This window comes from Struthio camelus, chromosome 5, assembly GCF_040807025.1.
Source record: "Struthio camelus isolate bStrCam1 chromosome 5, bStrCam1.hap1, whole genome shotgun sequence".
NCBI classification, from domain to species: domain Eukaryota; kingdom Metazoa; phylum Chordata; class Aves; order Struthioniformes; family Struthionidae; genus Struthio; species Struthio camelus.
In genome coordinates, this window is record NC_090946.1 from 53,733,787 (window position 1) to 53,750,975 (window position 17,189).

At 34.9% G+C, this 17,189-nt stretch overlaps 1 protein-coding gene across 2 annotated transcripts in view; it reads left to right on the top strand.

Annotated features, from left to right (window-relative positions):
• The window catches only part of ARHGAP5 (Rho GTPase activating protein 5), a 48,013-nt gene that overhangs the window by 22,221 nt on the left and 8,603 nt on the right, over positions 1-17,189 (top strand). The window contains exons 3-5 of one of the 2 annotated variants that reach the window (XM_068946421.1): positions 2,897-3,044; positions 14,391-14,468; positions 16,060-16,191. In XM_068946421.1, coding sequence (XP_068802522.1) covers positions 2,897-3,044; positions 14,391-14,468; positions 16,060-16,191 — 358 coding nt within the window. The remainder of the gene's footprint in view (positions 1-2,896; positions 3,045-14,390; positions 14,469-16,059; positions 16,192-17,189) is intronic. The other variant, XM_068946422.1, reaches the window with a different exon arrangement.

Genomic DNA, 17,189 nt, shown 5'->3' on the forward strand with positions numbered 1-17,189 from the left:
TTGAGAAATAACAGTATATGTATTTTTTGAATTCTTCAAAGTTGTGTTGCCAGTTTGTAATAGTATTTTTTGTGAAGTGCAGATTGCATGATTTGAAGCAACCATTTGATTTGTGCCTGTTGTTGGAGAGTTTACCCACCCACGTGCACAAGAAGAAAAGAAAGTATTAAGAGAGATAATTTAGTACGTACTGGACAAGCCAGAGGGAACATCAGTATGTAATGGCGAATAGTAAATACAATTATGGTAGTTTTATGTCTGTCTTACGAAGTCCTGGTTTTGTTTTTGGAGTATCCCTCCAAGGATCATCTCTTCTCCTGTTCTTTAATTTTATGTGAGTTATGACTTTCTTTTTTTTCTTCTTTTTCTTTACGTTCTCTAGACAAGTTCTCACTTTAGATTGTAGATCAAACTGACTGTTTCAGGTAGACCCTTCCCCCAGAACTTCCTTTTCTGAGGGCGTATAATGTCATATTTGATGTGTCGTTCCCTTAAGCCAATTCTTGTAAACGAAGGACAGTCATTAGAAAAATATTCTTTACGGACATATGTGGTGTTTCATACCGTGTCCAAGTATTCTGTATAATATTCATAATTGTCATAAATTCTGAAAAAATCCTAGTTTGTCATTTCATTAACCAGATTACTTTCCACTTGCACCAACAATTTGTTTAATATATTAGAATACCATCATGTATTAAATTATATCTTAATCAAAGAGGGAAGCATAGCCTTTTCCCGTCTGCTGGGTCAGATCTGTCCTCTGAGTGTCTGTAATGTCCCACTTATTCTAAAATGGTGGGGATGCAGACTGAACACCTTGGAAGATGGTCATTTCACATTGTTTCTACTTTCCTCATTGTCCTGATGCAGATATCTCTAAAATCATCTTCCATTCAGCATTTGTAACAGATCTCTTCAGTGAGACTTGCATATTCTTTAGATTCAACTCGGCCCCTTCAGCTGCTGCTCATCGGAACTGGATGCATTTGTTGCTTAAATAAATTTGATCTTGTAACTAAGGAGAAAATGAAATTCACACTTCTAATAAGCTAGTGTGAATGCTGGGGCACCAGAAAGCAGGGGACTGAGGAATTGAGAGGGAGGAAAGATACCCTCTCCAAAATGAATTGAAGTTATGTAAAGAGCTGGCAATTGAAGAAAATGCTTTTAGAAGACATTTACTTTAGTCAAGTTTAAGATAAACTTTTATTCTAAACTTAAAAAAAAAAGTTCATATTACATTTTTAGTTACCATAAAAGTTAGAGAAACAAATTGCTGGAGAGCAATTTCTGAAGTTTTAAAGAATTTGATATGTTCCTTCCCTCTGTAAGCGCTGAACCATTTACAGGAATACTAAATTTGAAATTTAACTCTACTTGTTATTAGCTTTCTGTTGCCCTGGTCAGTCATGTGTACTCTGACTGCTGAATTCATGAAGAAGAAACCCTCTTGGGAAGAAAAAAAAATATATATATTATGTAAACAGCCTTATTAAATTAGGGTATTAGAAGGCTTTGATTAATAAATCTTGTTATCAAGTTTGGGAGAAGTTCCACAGTGCTACTTAGGTGAATGTTGGAGAAATGTTCTTGAAGTTGTTGTTTACGCTCTTTCCCCATAGTCATACTTTTTGTACTCTCTGTAGTTGTACTTCAGCTTATTTTTTGCCTTCTCAGTGGGCAGGTCAGTCATGAGTATGTACCTTTTTAACTTTAGGTTCTAGGTAGTCTGTAAGGACTGATTTAAGTCAATTTTATGTTAAAAAAAATCTGTAAGGTAAGCCATTCTTTTGCCCAAACAGATTGAAATTAAAGACTTTCTTAGAATGCTTTTCAGAGAATAAGTATGAATTGGATTGAAGTCTAAGGTGGAAAAGATGGTAAGTGTTGGCATATTCTTTTAATTGTTAATTGAGGTGTAGTCTTACAACTGTTCTGTTTTTCCTCAAGATAGTTATGATGAGGAATTATGAAATATTGGAGAGAGATTAAATTGACTCTCATGCTTTTTGTTTTTCTGCTCTTTAGTACTATTAGGAATTTGATTGAGTAGCTTTTATATTAAAACATAACTACTTTTAACTAATTGTTTTACTGTGTATAAACTTGAAAATGAAGTGCTAGATTTTGTTGTGAAGTTGTGGAGCTCAGGTGCTGTATAGCCAGCTGGTTGATCATTTTATACTGCTATCTGAATATTTTCATCATCTTTCAAAGATGAGACATGCTGTCTAATTCAATATAATTCCTGCAGTCGTCCAACGTGGAGTTACTAGCTCAACTATGAGAAGTCACTCATTTAAAAAAAAAAAAAAAAACACACACACACACACACACGCGCGCGCGACTGGCTGCCAAAAGATGAATTGCTTTAGGTGCAAACCTCCTTTTGGCAAAAATCTTAAACCTGTAACAAAGTATTCATGCTTAATAGAATTTTTACTTTCAGATTGGTTGGCTATATGTTCCGCAACAGCGTGTTTCTAGGGTAGTTGCAATATAGAGACTATTTAGTATCTTTAATAAAAGAGAAGAGACTCTCAGAAGCTTTGTTGAAAATCATTAATAATATTATTCTAAACATTTCTGTAGAGATATGGTAATAATTTGCTTCATGAAGATTTCTTTGAGTAGTGCTGAATATTAATATATGAAGACTAATCATAGCAACTCCAAACAAGTAGGATATTTTTATTTTTGTCCCTACTGTGTTTCAGTTACTACTGCATTGGGTGGTTCTGTGCCTTATGTGTTGTATTTTATTTTTACTTTGCCACAGAGGAACTTGCATGCCCAGTAGATGAATGATCTGTTTGTTTTAACTGAATGATTGCAATGTGAGTTAATTATGTTATTACTTAATTAGTGCTTAAATAACTCTATTTGCTTTTAGCAGAAAAAGAAAACAAAGGCATTAAATCCTCCAATCCGTAGAAACTGGGAAAGTAATTACTTTGGGATGCCACTACAGGATCTGGTTACACCTGAGAAACCCATACCTCTGTTTGTTGAAAAATGTGTGCAATTCATTGAAGATACAGGTAAGATAGAATGATTGGAGCAAAGAGTTTTGCAATTACATAACAAGTAATGACTCATTTTGTGTTTTGAAGTACTTTTAGAATGTTATCTTTTGGAATGCTACTTTTAGAATGTTAAATTTTTTACTGTGGGAAAAGCCCATTTTGAAACAGTAGTAAGTTCTGTAAACTGTAAGCTTAAGGTGTGATTATCTTCTGTCTTTATGTATACAAATGTTTGATTTGCCTTTGACAAACAGTTAGGATTTAATGTTTATGTAATGTAATTTTGAAAACTGACTTTCTTTTCTAATGCCATTTGAATTTAAACCCGGTGGCATTCTGATCTTGCATTTCTCACCATTTCCAGTATATTTTATTTAACATATTAAAAGACTCTGAAATCTGCTTTTTCTAAGTTGAGAAAATAGGGATTCCATACCGTTTAATCAGTCAACGGACTTTTTTTGTTGATAAAGCTAGACTTGCATTTTAATGAGTTGCAAAAGAAGAAACATTTCTTCTCTAAATACTGTGTATTGTATAAACAATGATTTCTACATGAAAAATGCCAAGCAATTTGTGTAAATTCTAATTTTACATCTGTGATGATTTGCAAGATGTGAAAAAACTTTCATGAAAGGTGCTCTGTGAATGTATGTGGGGGAGTTGGTCTGTTTTAATAGTGTGGTTTACGGTACTTCATTTATTTTATAATTTTCTTGGTCATTTTGTAATTTTCTTGGTAAAATATTAATGTATATATTTTCATATTACGGTGCAGTTTCACAATATGCTACTCATCTTTCTTCTCAGTGGTCACGTGTTTGACCCCTCTCTTGCTTTCAGTCTATTTACTTTGTGGCCATGAGGCGAGTAAGATTTCGTCTTGCTGATCCAGAAGAAAAGCCTACTTTTGACAGTGGGGAGTTGTTTTGAGGTTTGGATGTGACCTCTGTGTGGTGTTTTTCACTTATTGTATAGATCTTGCTTGCTCTGAAGATGCATATTTGCTAGATTTGAAGCGAGGGAGGGAGTGGAGATGAATAGTTGGAGCTGAAGAAAGAGCAGGGTGTTTTCTTTTGGTGGGTGCATATTATTAGATATTGTTGAGCATAAAATGAATCGCTTTTTATCGATGTTTTCTTATTTCTGTAATACAACTTTGGCTGCAAGGTGACACTGTTTTAGCCGGAGTAAAACTGAAGGGGTTTGTTTCTTTAATTAAAATTCAGTTTTACTGCTATCTCTAAGAGTAGCAATTCCGGAAGTACTACAGGTGGTATGCCTAACAGCTGTTTCTAAAGACTTATATACTGCATTATTACAATGAAAAAAATTGGTGGGACCTCAGGCATTGATCTTTTGGAAGTCAGAGATGTAAGTAAATATCTTAACTTCAACCTTTATCTCTTATTGATTTCCTTACCTGAAGGTAAGAATTGTGTTGTTTTTTTTTTTTTTAACCTCCCTTTTGCTTTCCCTTTCCTCACCTGACCCAGGAAAAAGTGGGGAAGGAAGACGAAAGGAAAGGAGTAATATAGTGGTATAGATCACTGTAGATATATCTTGAGTTTGCTGTATTATGTAGAGGGGGAAAAGAAAAGAAGCAATTTTATGGGTGAGTCTCGATTCTGGTGTTCTTTAAAAATGGCTACTGCATTCACCAGTAATGTTGTACTAGACGAAATGAGTTTTTGAAGAGTCTGTACAATCAAGAGGTAGTATCTTAAGGTTGAGCATGTTTAATGTAGTAAGAATACTCTTGATAACGTGTTTAAGAAAATACAATTTTCTTTATCTGGATTTATAATTTTGTTGTTTGAATGTTACCTATTTTAACTGTGTGGGAGACTTTCAAAAAGTCCATTATTTAATCTTGAAGGTTTATTTTCACCAGCTCTTGGGAAAGAGAACTATAGTAGTGTGGGAACATGATTACTCTTCTCTTTTTTTTTTTTTTTTCTTCCTAAATCGTTAAATAACTCAATTAGCCAGAAAATTTAACACTTATATTCCTCTAATGGCCTGTCTTTGAGGTATGAGATATTTGGTCAAGCTGCTGACTTTTTTAGAATGTCAGAGTCTTCTCAAAAGTGCTGACTTCGGATGTACTGCTTTTCTTTTTGTTGATTGCTTGTGTGTTTGTTCATGGTGGGATGTTGCTGTGCACATACTGAAAGCAGGAGAACTTTTAGTTCTAGCCATACCTATAAGCTGCACGACTACTGTGCATTCTGCATGCTTTGTGTGTGGTTGTTGATAGCGCAGTAGTTGTCCTACTGTTTCTCTTAATCGCTTGGTAAAGATGGAATAAAACCTCTCCTCTTGAAGCATATCACATTTTTTTTTCTCCTACATTGGATTCTATGCAAGTAGTTCTTGGTTGCTCTTTTCAACTCTTGGCTGTGGGAGCTTTGTTTCTAGTATGTCTTATTTTTATATCGATACTATATTGAAGGAGTGGTAATACTCTGTAGATTTCTGATAAGATTCAAACCCTGTATAGAAGTTGTTCTCCAGCCTTCTGTTTTGGTAGAACCTCTCTGGCTTTGAGAGAGGAGTGTGTTCCAAGGGAATGTTTCACTCGCATGCCTTCGTATCCTATACTGAAACGTGACAGCAATGACTTTGGGACTGTCCGATAGAAAAATCGATGCCTACAGCTTTGAAGGTGAGTGATCTGAAGAAGGCAAACCAGGATCTGTTCTCTTTGGACTGGAGTCCAGGATGCCATTCCCACTGTGATAAAGCTATTGTATCAGCTCCTTGGCCGTAGGGAGTCATTCTGTATTTCAGCTGTCTCTTAGCAAGTCAGTCTGCTATCAGTTACTAACTGAACCTTCAGACACATCAGTGTTCAGTCTACCGCAACTTTGCTGAGTATCCTACTTTTCAGGACTCGAGCTGTCAGAATAACATCTCCCCCTTTGTCTTGTCTGCTGCTTTACATCTTCTTGAACATGCACATGATCAGGTATTTTCTCCTTCCTAAAAAAAGGAAATAACTGTCTGTCTTTCCAGGTTGATCCTTTCACTCACCAGAAAGTACTGGTGCAAATGTTTTCTAGTAAACACTTTTCAGTACTCTTTAATCAAGAACTGCAGTCTGTTCCAACCCCACTTGAATGAGGCTAATGAATATATTCCTATTATATTTCTATACAAAGGACTTGTTTAGTTTTTTCTTTAAAAATAGTTTCATGTCATTCAGGTCCATGAAGAGCATAGGATTTTTTTGTTGTTTTTTTTTTCCCTCTTGTCTGTCTCTCAGTCATGTTCAAGACTGTGGAATTGAAAAGTATTTTCAAATCTCAGGTTTGACTAGATCGAAATCTCAGGAGATACAGCTAGCATTAGATTTGAATGCCTTAATTTTTTTTCATCATGTGCAGAATTTTTAAATACTAAGGGTATAAGTCATCAAATTATCATTTTTGATAAGTAGTCCTTAACCCATGTATTTGTTGTAGTTCGCTTAATCTTCAAGAGGTGCTTGTGTCTCCACAAAATTCAAGCAAAGGCTTAAGTTTCAGATTTGAAAAGTAAGAAAGTCTTATTTGAAACACATTTTGAAGCATAAGGCATTTCCCAAATTTTGCTTTTACCTAAGCAATATACTAGTGATGTTTGGTATCAGCTTGACTCTAATCTTAGAGTTCAAAAACGTGATTTGTTATGCTTCTAAAGTTGTTGTTGTTGTTGTTGTTTTTCTTTAATTCCTGAAATTTTTACAAATTAGGAGGAAACAGTTGCTGTTTTGTGGTCAAGTCTGGTATGCAGCTGCTGACATGTTGTGTGCCTCAGTTCTCTGAGGTGATTGTTTTGATATAGAAAGTTAAATTTTCACCTTATTTCAAAATTATTTTGATTTTTGGAGCCTTCTTTCTGCTTATTAAAAAGAACAAAAAAGAAAAGGAGAGGTTTTTTTGTATGTATAATCATTGTCAGGTACTCTATACCCTCAAATTATTATTATTATTATTATTTTTTGAAAATAAGTCCTGAGATAACCTGGATGAAACTAGAGGTAGGGGAGCTATTGGGGAAAAGCAGATTTTGGGATGAATTTCCATTTGTATTATCACCTGTAGTGTGTATTGTGGCTGAACTGCAGGTATTGTGTGAGGATATGGTTAATCTCAAATTGAAGGGCTAATCTTAATTTTTACAGTTCCCCGTCTCCACCTCATGAAATTATGTAAGACAGTGCTTTGTACCCTCTCTTCTAGGTTGTGACTGAGGTTAAAAATAATGCAGTATAGAACATGGTTTTCTCTGCTTTGCTTTGGATGCTCAGGTGGGAAGATAGGATTGGAAAGTGTCCTTGAAGATTCTTATTTCAACATAAACCTTAAAGAGTAGAGACCATATAGAAAATACCATCAAGTTTTTCTGTCTTGTCACACTGTTTTGGAATAGTTTCATATAGAAAAATGTGTGCCTCAATAGAAGAAGGACAATTTGGAAAAATTAAATTCAGGAGCGGAAAAACTTCTCTGGCCATTTCTAAAACAACACATTTTTGCAGGAGCGTATTGATGCTGTGCAGGCTGAACAGAAATCTAGTGGACAGAAGGGATCACAGTTCCGGGCACTTTTAGTTAGTTTGTTTTTTTTTTTAATGTTTCTCTTTATGTTGATATTTTCCAGGAAAAAGTTTATTCTGAACTGTTGGGTTTTGTTTTTTTGTTCCTTTGGTTTGTTATGAATCAAGTAATTTCTGTTTTTCAAAGATGATATAGTGCTTACCTCCCCTTCATCTTTGGATAGCAGTGGAAGTAGAAACTCTGAGGGAGGGAATTGGTTAACACTTAAGCAGATCCACACCAAATAAGCAGTAAATCTGTATTAGAGCCTCCATTTCAGCAGCAAAGTGTACTGTTGTGATATTACTAGTAGAGAGCAGGAGCAAAGCATACTATTTCTCTTGTTGGTACATATTGATTAAAAGAAATTATGTAACACCATGCAGTTATTACCTTAAATTTAATAACTCTGTCCCTTCTGGGTAAGGAATGAGGAAGGCTTGGCTAAATATCACAAACAAGTTTGTTTAGATAGTAACACATTGTTCATGATTTTAGGAAAATGCTTTTTTTTATCCAAGATTTTCATTTTTGACTTTCTTGTAATTTAGCAGAATGAGTAATGTGATTGTCAGAGCTCTTTCTTATAGGTTCATTGATCAAGGTGAAATAATTTCGTAACTCTCAGGTAAGTAACTTGGTAGTGGTGAACTATCAAACTTTCCACTAAATATTTATATGTAGCACTTACAGAAGAACTGCCTTCTAGCAAAGATCCTGTGGTCTTATTTGTTATTTTTACAGACTGTACAGATTTTTATATTATTGATGACACAGTGTTATTGATGAAAGCTGCTGTTTGTATGCTGCTGATGTTTGTATGCTTTTACCTATGTTATGTTCTTAAATCTGTACGTAACTTGCTAATGAGGGGAACTACTTAAACTAATTCTTTGACATGAGTTGTTTTCAGTTGTGGTCCTCCAAAAGAATGTCTTGATGATGCGGTTATTTTTGGCGTATTTTGCTGTATTCAGTCCACCGGGATAAAACAAGGTCATCTTGTTTTATCACTTGAAATAAACTTTTCAGCTACATTGGTGTTCTGCAAGCTAGATTTATGGGAATGTACTCAGCCAAGAAACATTGTTACCAACCAAACTAAAGCCCTATTTTGTTTTTTAAGAAAATCATAGTGGCTGTTCTTGTAAAAAGCAAATGGTAACTATGATAAGGGGGGAGGGGGAAAAACCCTTAGCTGTTAATTTTTTTCAAATTCTAGTCAGTGTAGACCGTAACACTTTTCAGTACATTTTATTTTTCCAAATTCATGTATGTAAACATAGGCAACAGAATTGAGATAAAGAAAACTTTTGAAGCTAAGCTGTTCATTAACAGTATCAATATCATGAATTAGGACTTGAAATTTGGTGGCGTTGAAGTTCTTACGAAGTACCATGAAGACAATAAGGAGGATAATGTGCCAGATTTCTGTACTGTTACGTGAAACTTGGATAGCTACCCAGTCGCAAAAATGGTCAGATCTGAGACAAAAGTGCAGGTTTCTGAGGGCTAATTTAGTGTTTAACTCCAACAAAGTAGTAGTTTGTTGTCTCAACATTATTGGTATGATTGAGTTTTATATTTCAAAACTATATAAAAAAGTCTATTGAATGTAATTCCATTTAACTTTTTACACTTAAAATACTTAAACTTGCCATAAATATGATATTTTTATGGCTGGAGTGCTTTGTTGTAGTCATGTAGTGACTGTTTCGTGCTGTTTTATGTATCACCAATTTAGTTTCAAGTACTGTTTACATGTAGGTTTATCCGACAGCTACTGTTATTGGTTATTTTTAACTTTCCTACACTAATTCTTTGGGTTAAAATTACTCATGCTAACTGGTAGTCCCTTTTATTTTTTTCCTTGGTTTTGGGGGATGTTTTTCTTTTTTCTCTTTTGATGTTGTGGGTGTTGGTTTAATTTATTTATTTTTTTTTGTGCATTGTTAAGTGACTGGGATGCCCTTGTGGAACTATTTTGTGTAAATGGTTTATTCCATTCTGTTTACTAAGTAAGGAGGCATCAAATTAGTATTATGAGGACTACCTCAAATTTCCTGTTTCATAAATTCAGTGTTTGACTATGTGTAGCTCCAATAATATTTTAATATGGCTTTTTGAGTTTTTGAAATCAGAAGAATTCCCCTGGGGGTAGGATATCGATATCCATGTACTTCAGTGACAAATTTTAGATTTAGTATTTTGTAAATAACAGTGAGTAATAATGTATTGTTACCTTTTACATGAAATAATTTAGAGAAGAGGAACTTATTAGAAAAATATGTATTTGTAATAAGTTATTTAATTTATGTGAGGCAAGGAAGGGAATAAAGTGGGAAAAGCGGATTTGACAGTGCCAAGTGTTTTGATGTCTGATGGAAAGTCTCAGGGGAGAGCTATAGGTGAAATCAGAAGTTACATACTTGGTATATGTACAACAGTTACTGCTTTTAATGTTTCATACACTTTTTTTTAACACTGTTAAAGTTACAGTTTCAAACGTAATTTGGGTAAAAGACTATTGCCTTCTCTGAGTTTCCCTCTCATCCAAGTTAGATTCACGTCCCTTATTCACAACGAATCTGCCCTGAGGCCAGATTTTGACATAGAGGAGGACAGAGTAGAATTCAGAGAAAGGAGGGGGTAGAAATAGAGAAGTAGCTGCATGAGAGAATGAATTATTGGAGCCACATTAGGTAAAAAGGTTGGTAAATCGCTGAAGATATATTCATAATGGACCCAAAATCCAGAAATTCAAGATGAATTATCTCTTCTCCTTTCCTTTTGCTCAAAGAGCTTGAGAGAACTAGAGGCTAACTTTAGCAGTCAATTCTGGGCAGTACTGAGAAAACAGAATGTGACAACAGCAGCCATTCCCCTAACCCCAGCGTCTGAGACCTGGCATTGTAAGGGTACGGCTTCTCATAAGATGGGGTAAACCAGTGTAACAGCCAGTAACCTCCAAAAGGGGAAGATCCTCTCCTGCTGCATTATTCTGCCACTCTTCATGTTAGGCGCTTGTTGGATCTCTCCGTAAATCAGTGGAATTCACTATCTTAGAAAATTAAATCAGCAAAAAATGTCCGGGTCCTGCTGCTTAGTGTTATTTCTGGTGAATTAAGGATCAATTAAGTGTTAAAACAAGTGCAAGGCAGAGAGCGGGACTACACAGCTAGGAGTAGGGCAGGAAGCAAGTGAAGAGCAAAAACAGTGAGTTATGAACCAGGGAGTTAGATTAGCGTCTTTCAATCATAACGATCAGCTAAGTTTGCTCAGGTGTCCATGAAGCTATATGGCTAGCAAAATATATGTAGGCAACTAGGGTTGCATGGGTTAAACGCCTGCAATGGTACAAGGGGACTGACTGGCTGAATAGCAGCACTGATGAACTGGGGGTTCTGGTGGGGAGTAGGCCTAAACATGAGTCAGTAGTGCACCTTGCTAGTGATAAGGGCTGAGGATGTGTGTTGGATTGTATTAACAAAAGGGTAGCCAGCAGTTCAACAGAAGTGATTATTTGTCTGTACTTGGCACTTGTTATATCTCATCTGAAATAGTGGGCCCCCTAGTTAAAGAAAGTTCTTGACAAACTTGGGGGAGTCTAGTAGTCACCAGTAGGATTGGGAGCTGGAGCTCATGACCTGTGAGAAAAGGTAAAGGGAACTGGGCTTGTTCAGCCTGGGGAGGAAAGGGCCGAATGCCACCTAACTGTGGCCCTCCCATACCTATGAAGGGTAACTGAGAAGATGGAGCCAGGCTCTTTAATGAGGTATGTGATAGAAGAAAATGGTCGTTGAAATGGGTCATCCAACTGGATAGAAAGGCCAAAAAAAAAAAAAATTATTGAAGCACTGGATTAGGTTGCCAAGAGAGACTTTGCACTCTCTGTCCTTGGAGGGTTTCAAGGCCAGACTGGACAAAGACCTAAGCAACCTGTTTTGAACTTAGTGTTGACACTAATTTGAGGAGAAGGTTGGAGTAGATGACTTTCTGAGATCCCTTCCTACCTGTGTGATTCTGTGATCACCTCAAGATTGGTATAAGCTTGAATTTCAGTATTTAGTACATCAGTTTGTTTTGCAACTTTGGGATTAATCAACAAGAAGGAAACTCTGCCCAAAATCAGGTGGATGAGAAATAGGCATCAGTAGTTTTTCCTAATGGAAGACTGACTACCTGACGGATGGAGAGGAGCGCACACACTAATATATTAGTGCGTGAGAATCACTGAAAGCTATAAACAAATGTTTTGAAATAAATATTCATGAACACATATTGTGCACTTGAGCTGTATTGCTAATTAAGGTATCTCTTCAAAGGGAACATCATGGGAATTATGTAAATAATTTCTAAGCAGTGAAGATAAGCCCAAGATGTCAATATCTTTCACAGGGTACTTCTGATTATGCTGCCCTTCTTCGTCCCCTCCCTCTCTCCCTCCCTCCCTCCCTCCCTCCAGGCAAAGCAGCTGAACAGCGAATATACTGGGGAGCAATGAAATTAAAGTATCTTCAGATCTGTCATCCATTTCTTAATGAAATAAAGAATGCACCTACCTTGTACAGATACAGACAAAGTGAATTGCTGTTTGTCATGTCATATTAATTGAAGTGTTTTATTCTTTTGTTAAAGTGAACATGCCGTGAAATACAAGATCAAAAGTAACACTTCACAAAATGGTTGAGAGCTTGTTTAATAGTTGGTTAATGTAAATTATAGAGCTGTTAATTCAGCTTTAGATGAGAGCTTCCTGGTTTTGGGGAGTCTTTCTAAAACTACTACTTTGTTACAGTGCTCAGTGGTTTTTTTAATTAACATTTCAATATTCTATAAATTATTTCATTACAGGAAGCAGTAAAACACTTGTTTTTTGGTTTGCTTTTTGAACATCGAATCTTTAAATTCCTACGTTCATATGCACAGATTTAGAGTGTGTAGGGTTTCAAATGTATTCTATGTAAATGAATTTATTACTAGAGTTTTCGTACTTGAAAAGAGTTTGGATTCCATGCACTGTAATTAACCTGTGTGTATAGGAATTACCATTCTGGACCAGTCAGTAGAGGTTTTTTTAGTCTTGTGTAGTGTAGGTAGCATAGGGGTTAAGAAGAGGTACACTAGGTTGATCTGTGGAATAAAGTTATGGAGCGCTCTAGATCGTACAGTTCACAAAAGTAAATGTGGGAGTGGTCATCTTGGCTATTGTAGTGGAGCCTTGTTTGTGAAAAGTTGTTACTCGCTATAAGGGAAGCGATTTCGCTATCATTGAAACCCATTTTTTGCCCTGTTCCACCACACTGTACTTTCTAGTGTTTTTTGGTAGTATCAGTGAGTAGTGCTCAGATTTTTTGAAAGAACAGTTTAGATATGTACTTACACAAGAATACTCTTGGCTATAGATTTGGAAAGCTAAATAAAAGGTGAAAAAGTGTTCTGTTTTTTATTTATAATGCAAAATATTCAAATTTACTAAGGTAGCCTTGATGGAGCCAGTACAGAGAAATGTGAATTGCGGAGGCATTAAAATAGAAAAATTAAATTGGAAGAGCTGATAGCCAGCAAATTAATTGGTGTAACTTTCGCAGCAGCATGAAGTAGTTAAGTGTTTTCTGTGCTTTCTTCCATATCTTTGAGCATGTTAACAGGATTCCTAGTGTTTCTTTCTCTCTTGTCACCAAAACTAGACCTGATATCTAAGAGGCATTCAGTTACTAGTATGTGAAATTTCATGGAGCGCTAAAACTTGATTTTTTTTTTTTTTTAATAAAAAATATGCTGCTACAGAGACTTAGCATATAGCTAATTTTGCACTTCTAAAGGTGTCTTGGAGAACTATGGATCTATAAACTGCTTGTATTCCCTAATGGGCTCTGGGATTAATGAAGAAAAAGATCTTGAGTAACAGTGTGATTAGCAGAATGGACACTTCCGTTCACTCAACTGTGGGACAAAGAAGGTAGCAAGACGATAGGATGCATAAACAATGGAGTGGAGAGTGTGTGTGTGTGTATAAAGTATGATGTACCGTCATTTATCTAGAATGCAAGTTGCAATTATGATGGCTACAGAACACACAGTAAAATAAGGGTATGATGAAAACCCTGGAGAACCTCTGTTTCCTGAGGCTTCCTCCTCCCACCCTGTGAAGAAAGACATGAAAATGATGTGATAATACTTCAGAAAAGTGAGGAAAAGTGGATACAAAGTTTATTTAAAAAATAAAAAATAAAAGGGAAAGTAGACTGTCTTTGTCTTGTTGTATAGAAATGTGTTACTCCATGAAGTTAATAAGTAAAAAATTAAGAATGAATTCAAAATAGTTGGTTTTTTGCAGTTTTATTAGTGTGTTATTGTTTACCATAAGAAGTTGCCAGGCCCAAATTGTAAAGATTTTTTTTAATTTACACTTTTGTGAGTATCAAACCTTAGAATTGTCAGATTTAATGATTTTTTTTTTTTTTTAATTGCATATAATAAGTGTGGTAGAGATCAGGAAGAGAATCATGAGAATTATTCCACAAATGCCTGCTGTCAAGTTTTTGACGTCCTACAACATGGTTTTCTGTGGCTAACACTGAATGGAGTAGTGGACTCAGTAGATCGTGGGTCTTGTGCATTTTTCTATCTCTGTAATGGTTAACATGTTTCTTTTTAGGCATTTACATTTGTAGTCCTATTTTTTTTATTTCTGAACTAATAATTTTGACTAGCTTTGTCGTGCTCTGTAGGAGACACCCTTGTATATGATTTTTTTTTTTTCCTCCCTGCTAAGGATTATGTACTGAAGGCCTGTACCGTGTTAGTGGGAATAAAACAGATCAAGACAATATTCAGAAGCAGTTTGATCAAGGTAATGATATATTTTATTATTTAAAGCCAAAACAGAGCTTTAATTCTCTATAGATTTTTATCAGATAGTGCAATATAGATGAGTTGCATTTCAGACTGACTTTTATAGCACTGAATAGCTAATACCCTGGTATGTTATATTGGTGTAGTCCAGGTTATAACCAATGATGCAGTGTATAAACAAAGGATGGGGAAGAATTTTGTAGCCAGTTAAAGCTGATTTTAAGTGTTGTTTGTGGATTTCTCATGTAATATTCTAGGGTTTAAATGCAGTCTGAACTGTTACAGGTTTTGTTAGAGACCTACTTGATTAGTTGAACCAGTTTGATTTTGTTTAGCACTTCTTACCTACCTAACAGGCATTTTTGTTCTGTTACCTCTTAGGTTGCAATTGTTAGTTGTCTAGCTGAAATGTTGCGTCTTAGGTTAGTAGTTCATCAGTCCTAGCCATTCAGCTTCTTTTTGTATAAAAAAAACTAAGAACAACAACAACACCAAATGTGATACTTGTTTTAGTGAAATAATCTGAATGAACAGTTAAATCTTGACAGTGAATTTCTAATACAGTCTTTATTATCATTGTGCTAGAATATACTGGAATATGATTTGTAGATTATGCTGTTCATTCTGATGCCTTAAAAGAGAGGATCTGTTATTTTTTGCTCCTGTTCTCACCTTTAGTTTATGTCCTTGATTAGGCTTCCAAAAAGAAAAAAACTTCTAAAAATACTGTTGAATATTAATCATGAAGTTAAGTCCATGAAAAAATTCTTCCTAGTAAAATTCTTACAAGATGATAAGGAAAATGTGTAACTTTTTAATGCCGTATTTATGCTATTCTAGATCTGTTGTAGTCTAAAATGCTGGATATTTTTCAACCACCTTAGTACAGGATGTTGTAGAGTTTCAGATTGACTGGACTTTTGAGAAGTAAAGCTGTTTTCAAAAATTCAACTTTGAAACATTTTAAAAGATCTGTAGCCTGTGACGCTTCCACTTCTTGTTTTGACTTAAAAATTATGTAATATTCTAAATTTCAAGTTTTTTTTAAAACTCTAATTACAAAACATATAGCTTCTGATATTTGGGAATCTAGCAGTAAATTTTATGGCCATGTGCAATTACTAGAATGCTTCATTGTCCATACTTAAAAGGCTTCAAATATGGCCACGTGAACAAGATCCCATGAATTCTTCAAACTGATGTGCTCTGCACCAGATATTTTTTAAAAATCAGGGAAATGGAATTTAAAATTTATTATTGGGCAAGACTGATCAATCAGAAAGAAGCCAGTTAAAGTCAAATAGAAAATCATTAGTGTCCACATGGAGAGTTAAACAACCTTTATTTCCTAATCTTCTGCTGATTTTTCTTTTTTTTTTTTTTCTGTCAAATTTTCTCCTATTTGATTTCATGTGGATCAAAGAGATGGCAGTTCATCTGCTGGTGCACCTTTTCATGTGCTCCTTCAGCAAAAGTTTGGCAACGTTTTCATTTTTGGTATTTTCAGTAAATTCTTATTCTTCATAAAATATTATGAAGAATGACGTTTGTGGGTTTTGCTTACGCTGTTGTTTTTTCCTATCTTACAGATCATAATATCAGTCTAGAGTCTATGGAAGTCACAGTAAATGCTGTGGCTGGGGCTCTTAAAGCTTTTTTTGCAGATCTGCCAGATCCATTAATTCCTTATTCTTTGCATCAAGAGTTGTTAGAAACATCAAGTAAGTAATAAACAATTTTTTCTTTGTCTACTTATGTTGTATTGATTGCACTTACTACAATTTTTAATTCATTGTAAGTTGAAAGAACTAGCTGCACTGAAATAGGGTTTTTTTTAATTGCTTACACATGCATTTTATTGATATCTTTAACAACAATATGGAAAAAAATAAGCTTATTGCATTAATTTTTTCTAAGTTGTGGTTTATTACTTCCCAGTCTCCCAGATGATTTAATTGGAGAAATCTGCTTTGTTCTGTTCTGTATTTGCTCTGCATATGATGAAAGCTCTTGAAACTGTATTTCAGTTGTTAATAGGAAAAAAGATTTTGTATTTATGAAATCTTATATTCAAAGTAAGCTTTAGAAATTAGATGTGTCTATGGAATATTATGATGTTTGTCTTTGGATTTTTTCCAAATTCTTTTCAAACTCCTTAAAAGATGAAACAGTTAATTCTGTTTCTTACAAATATTCTTCAGACACTTCACCTGTTTCAGGAAAGCAACTACATATTTTTGTAGGATACAACTATGATGTACAGTATTTTCCTTTTTGTTGAAAATGTGACAATATCAGTGTACATCTAAGGCTTCGGCCATGTCGTGACTAATGTATATTCAATTAGAAATTGTATATTTGTGGTGGATGTCCATAAAAACATATTTGTGATATTTCTGAGATGCTCTTCAAGTAGATCCCTTGTTTAATACAATTACAGTTAAGTTTAATTTTTCTTAAAGCATAATGGTTGAATTTCAGTCAAAACAGTCAATAACTTAAAATATGCTCCAATATATACCAAATAGAAATTTAAAGCAATAATAATGGCATTTCAGAACATTAATATGCCACTGTATTCTACAAAATTTAATGTCGCTTTATGCCCTCATACAGCAGATATCTCTTTAGTAATGCAGTCATGCAAACTTTTAGTAAAATAGAGATGAGCTTGTATTCCTTTTACAGTAGGAGTCATCATGGAATGGAAGTGCAAACT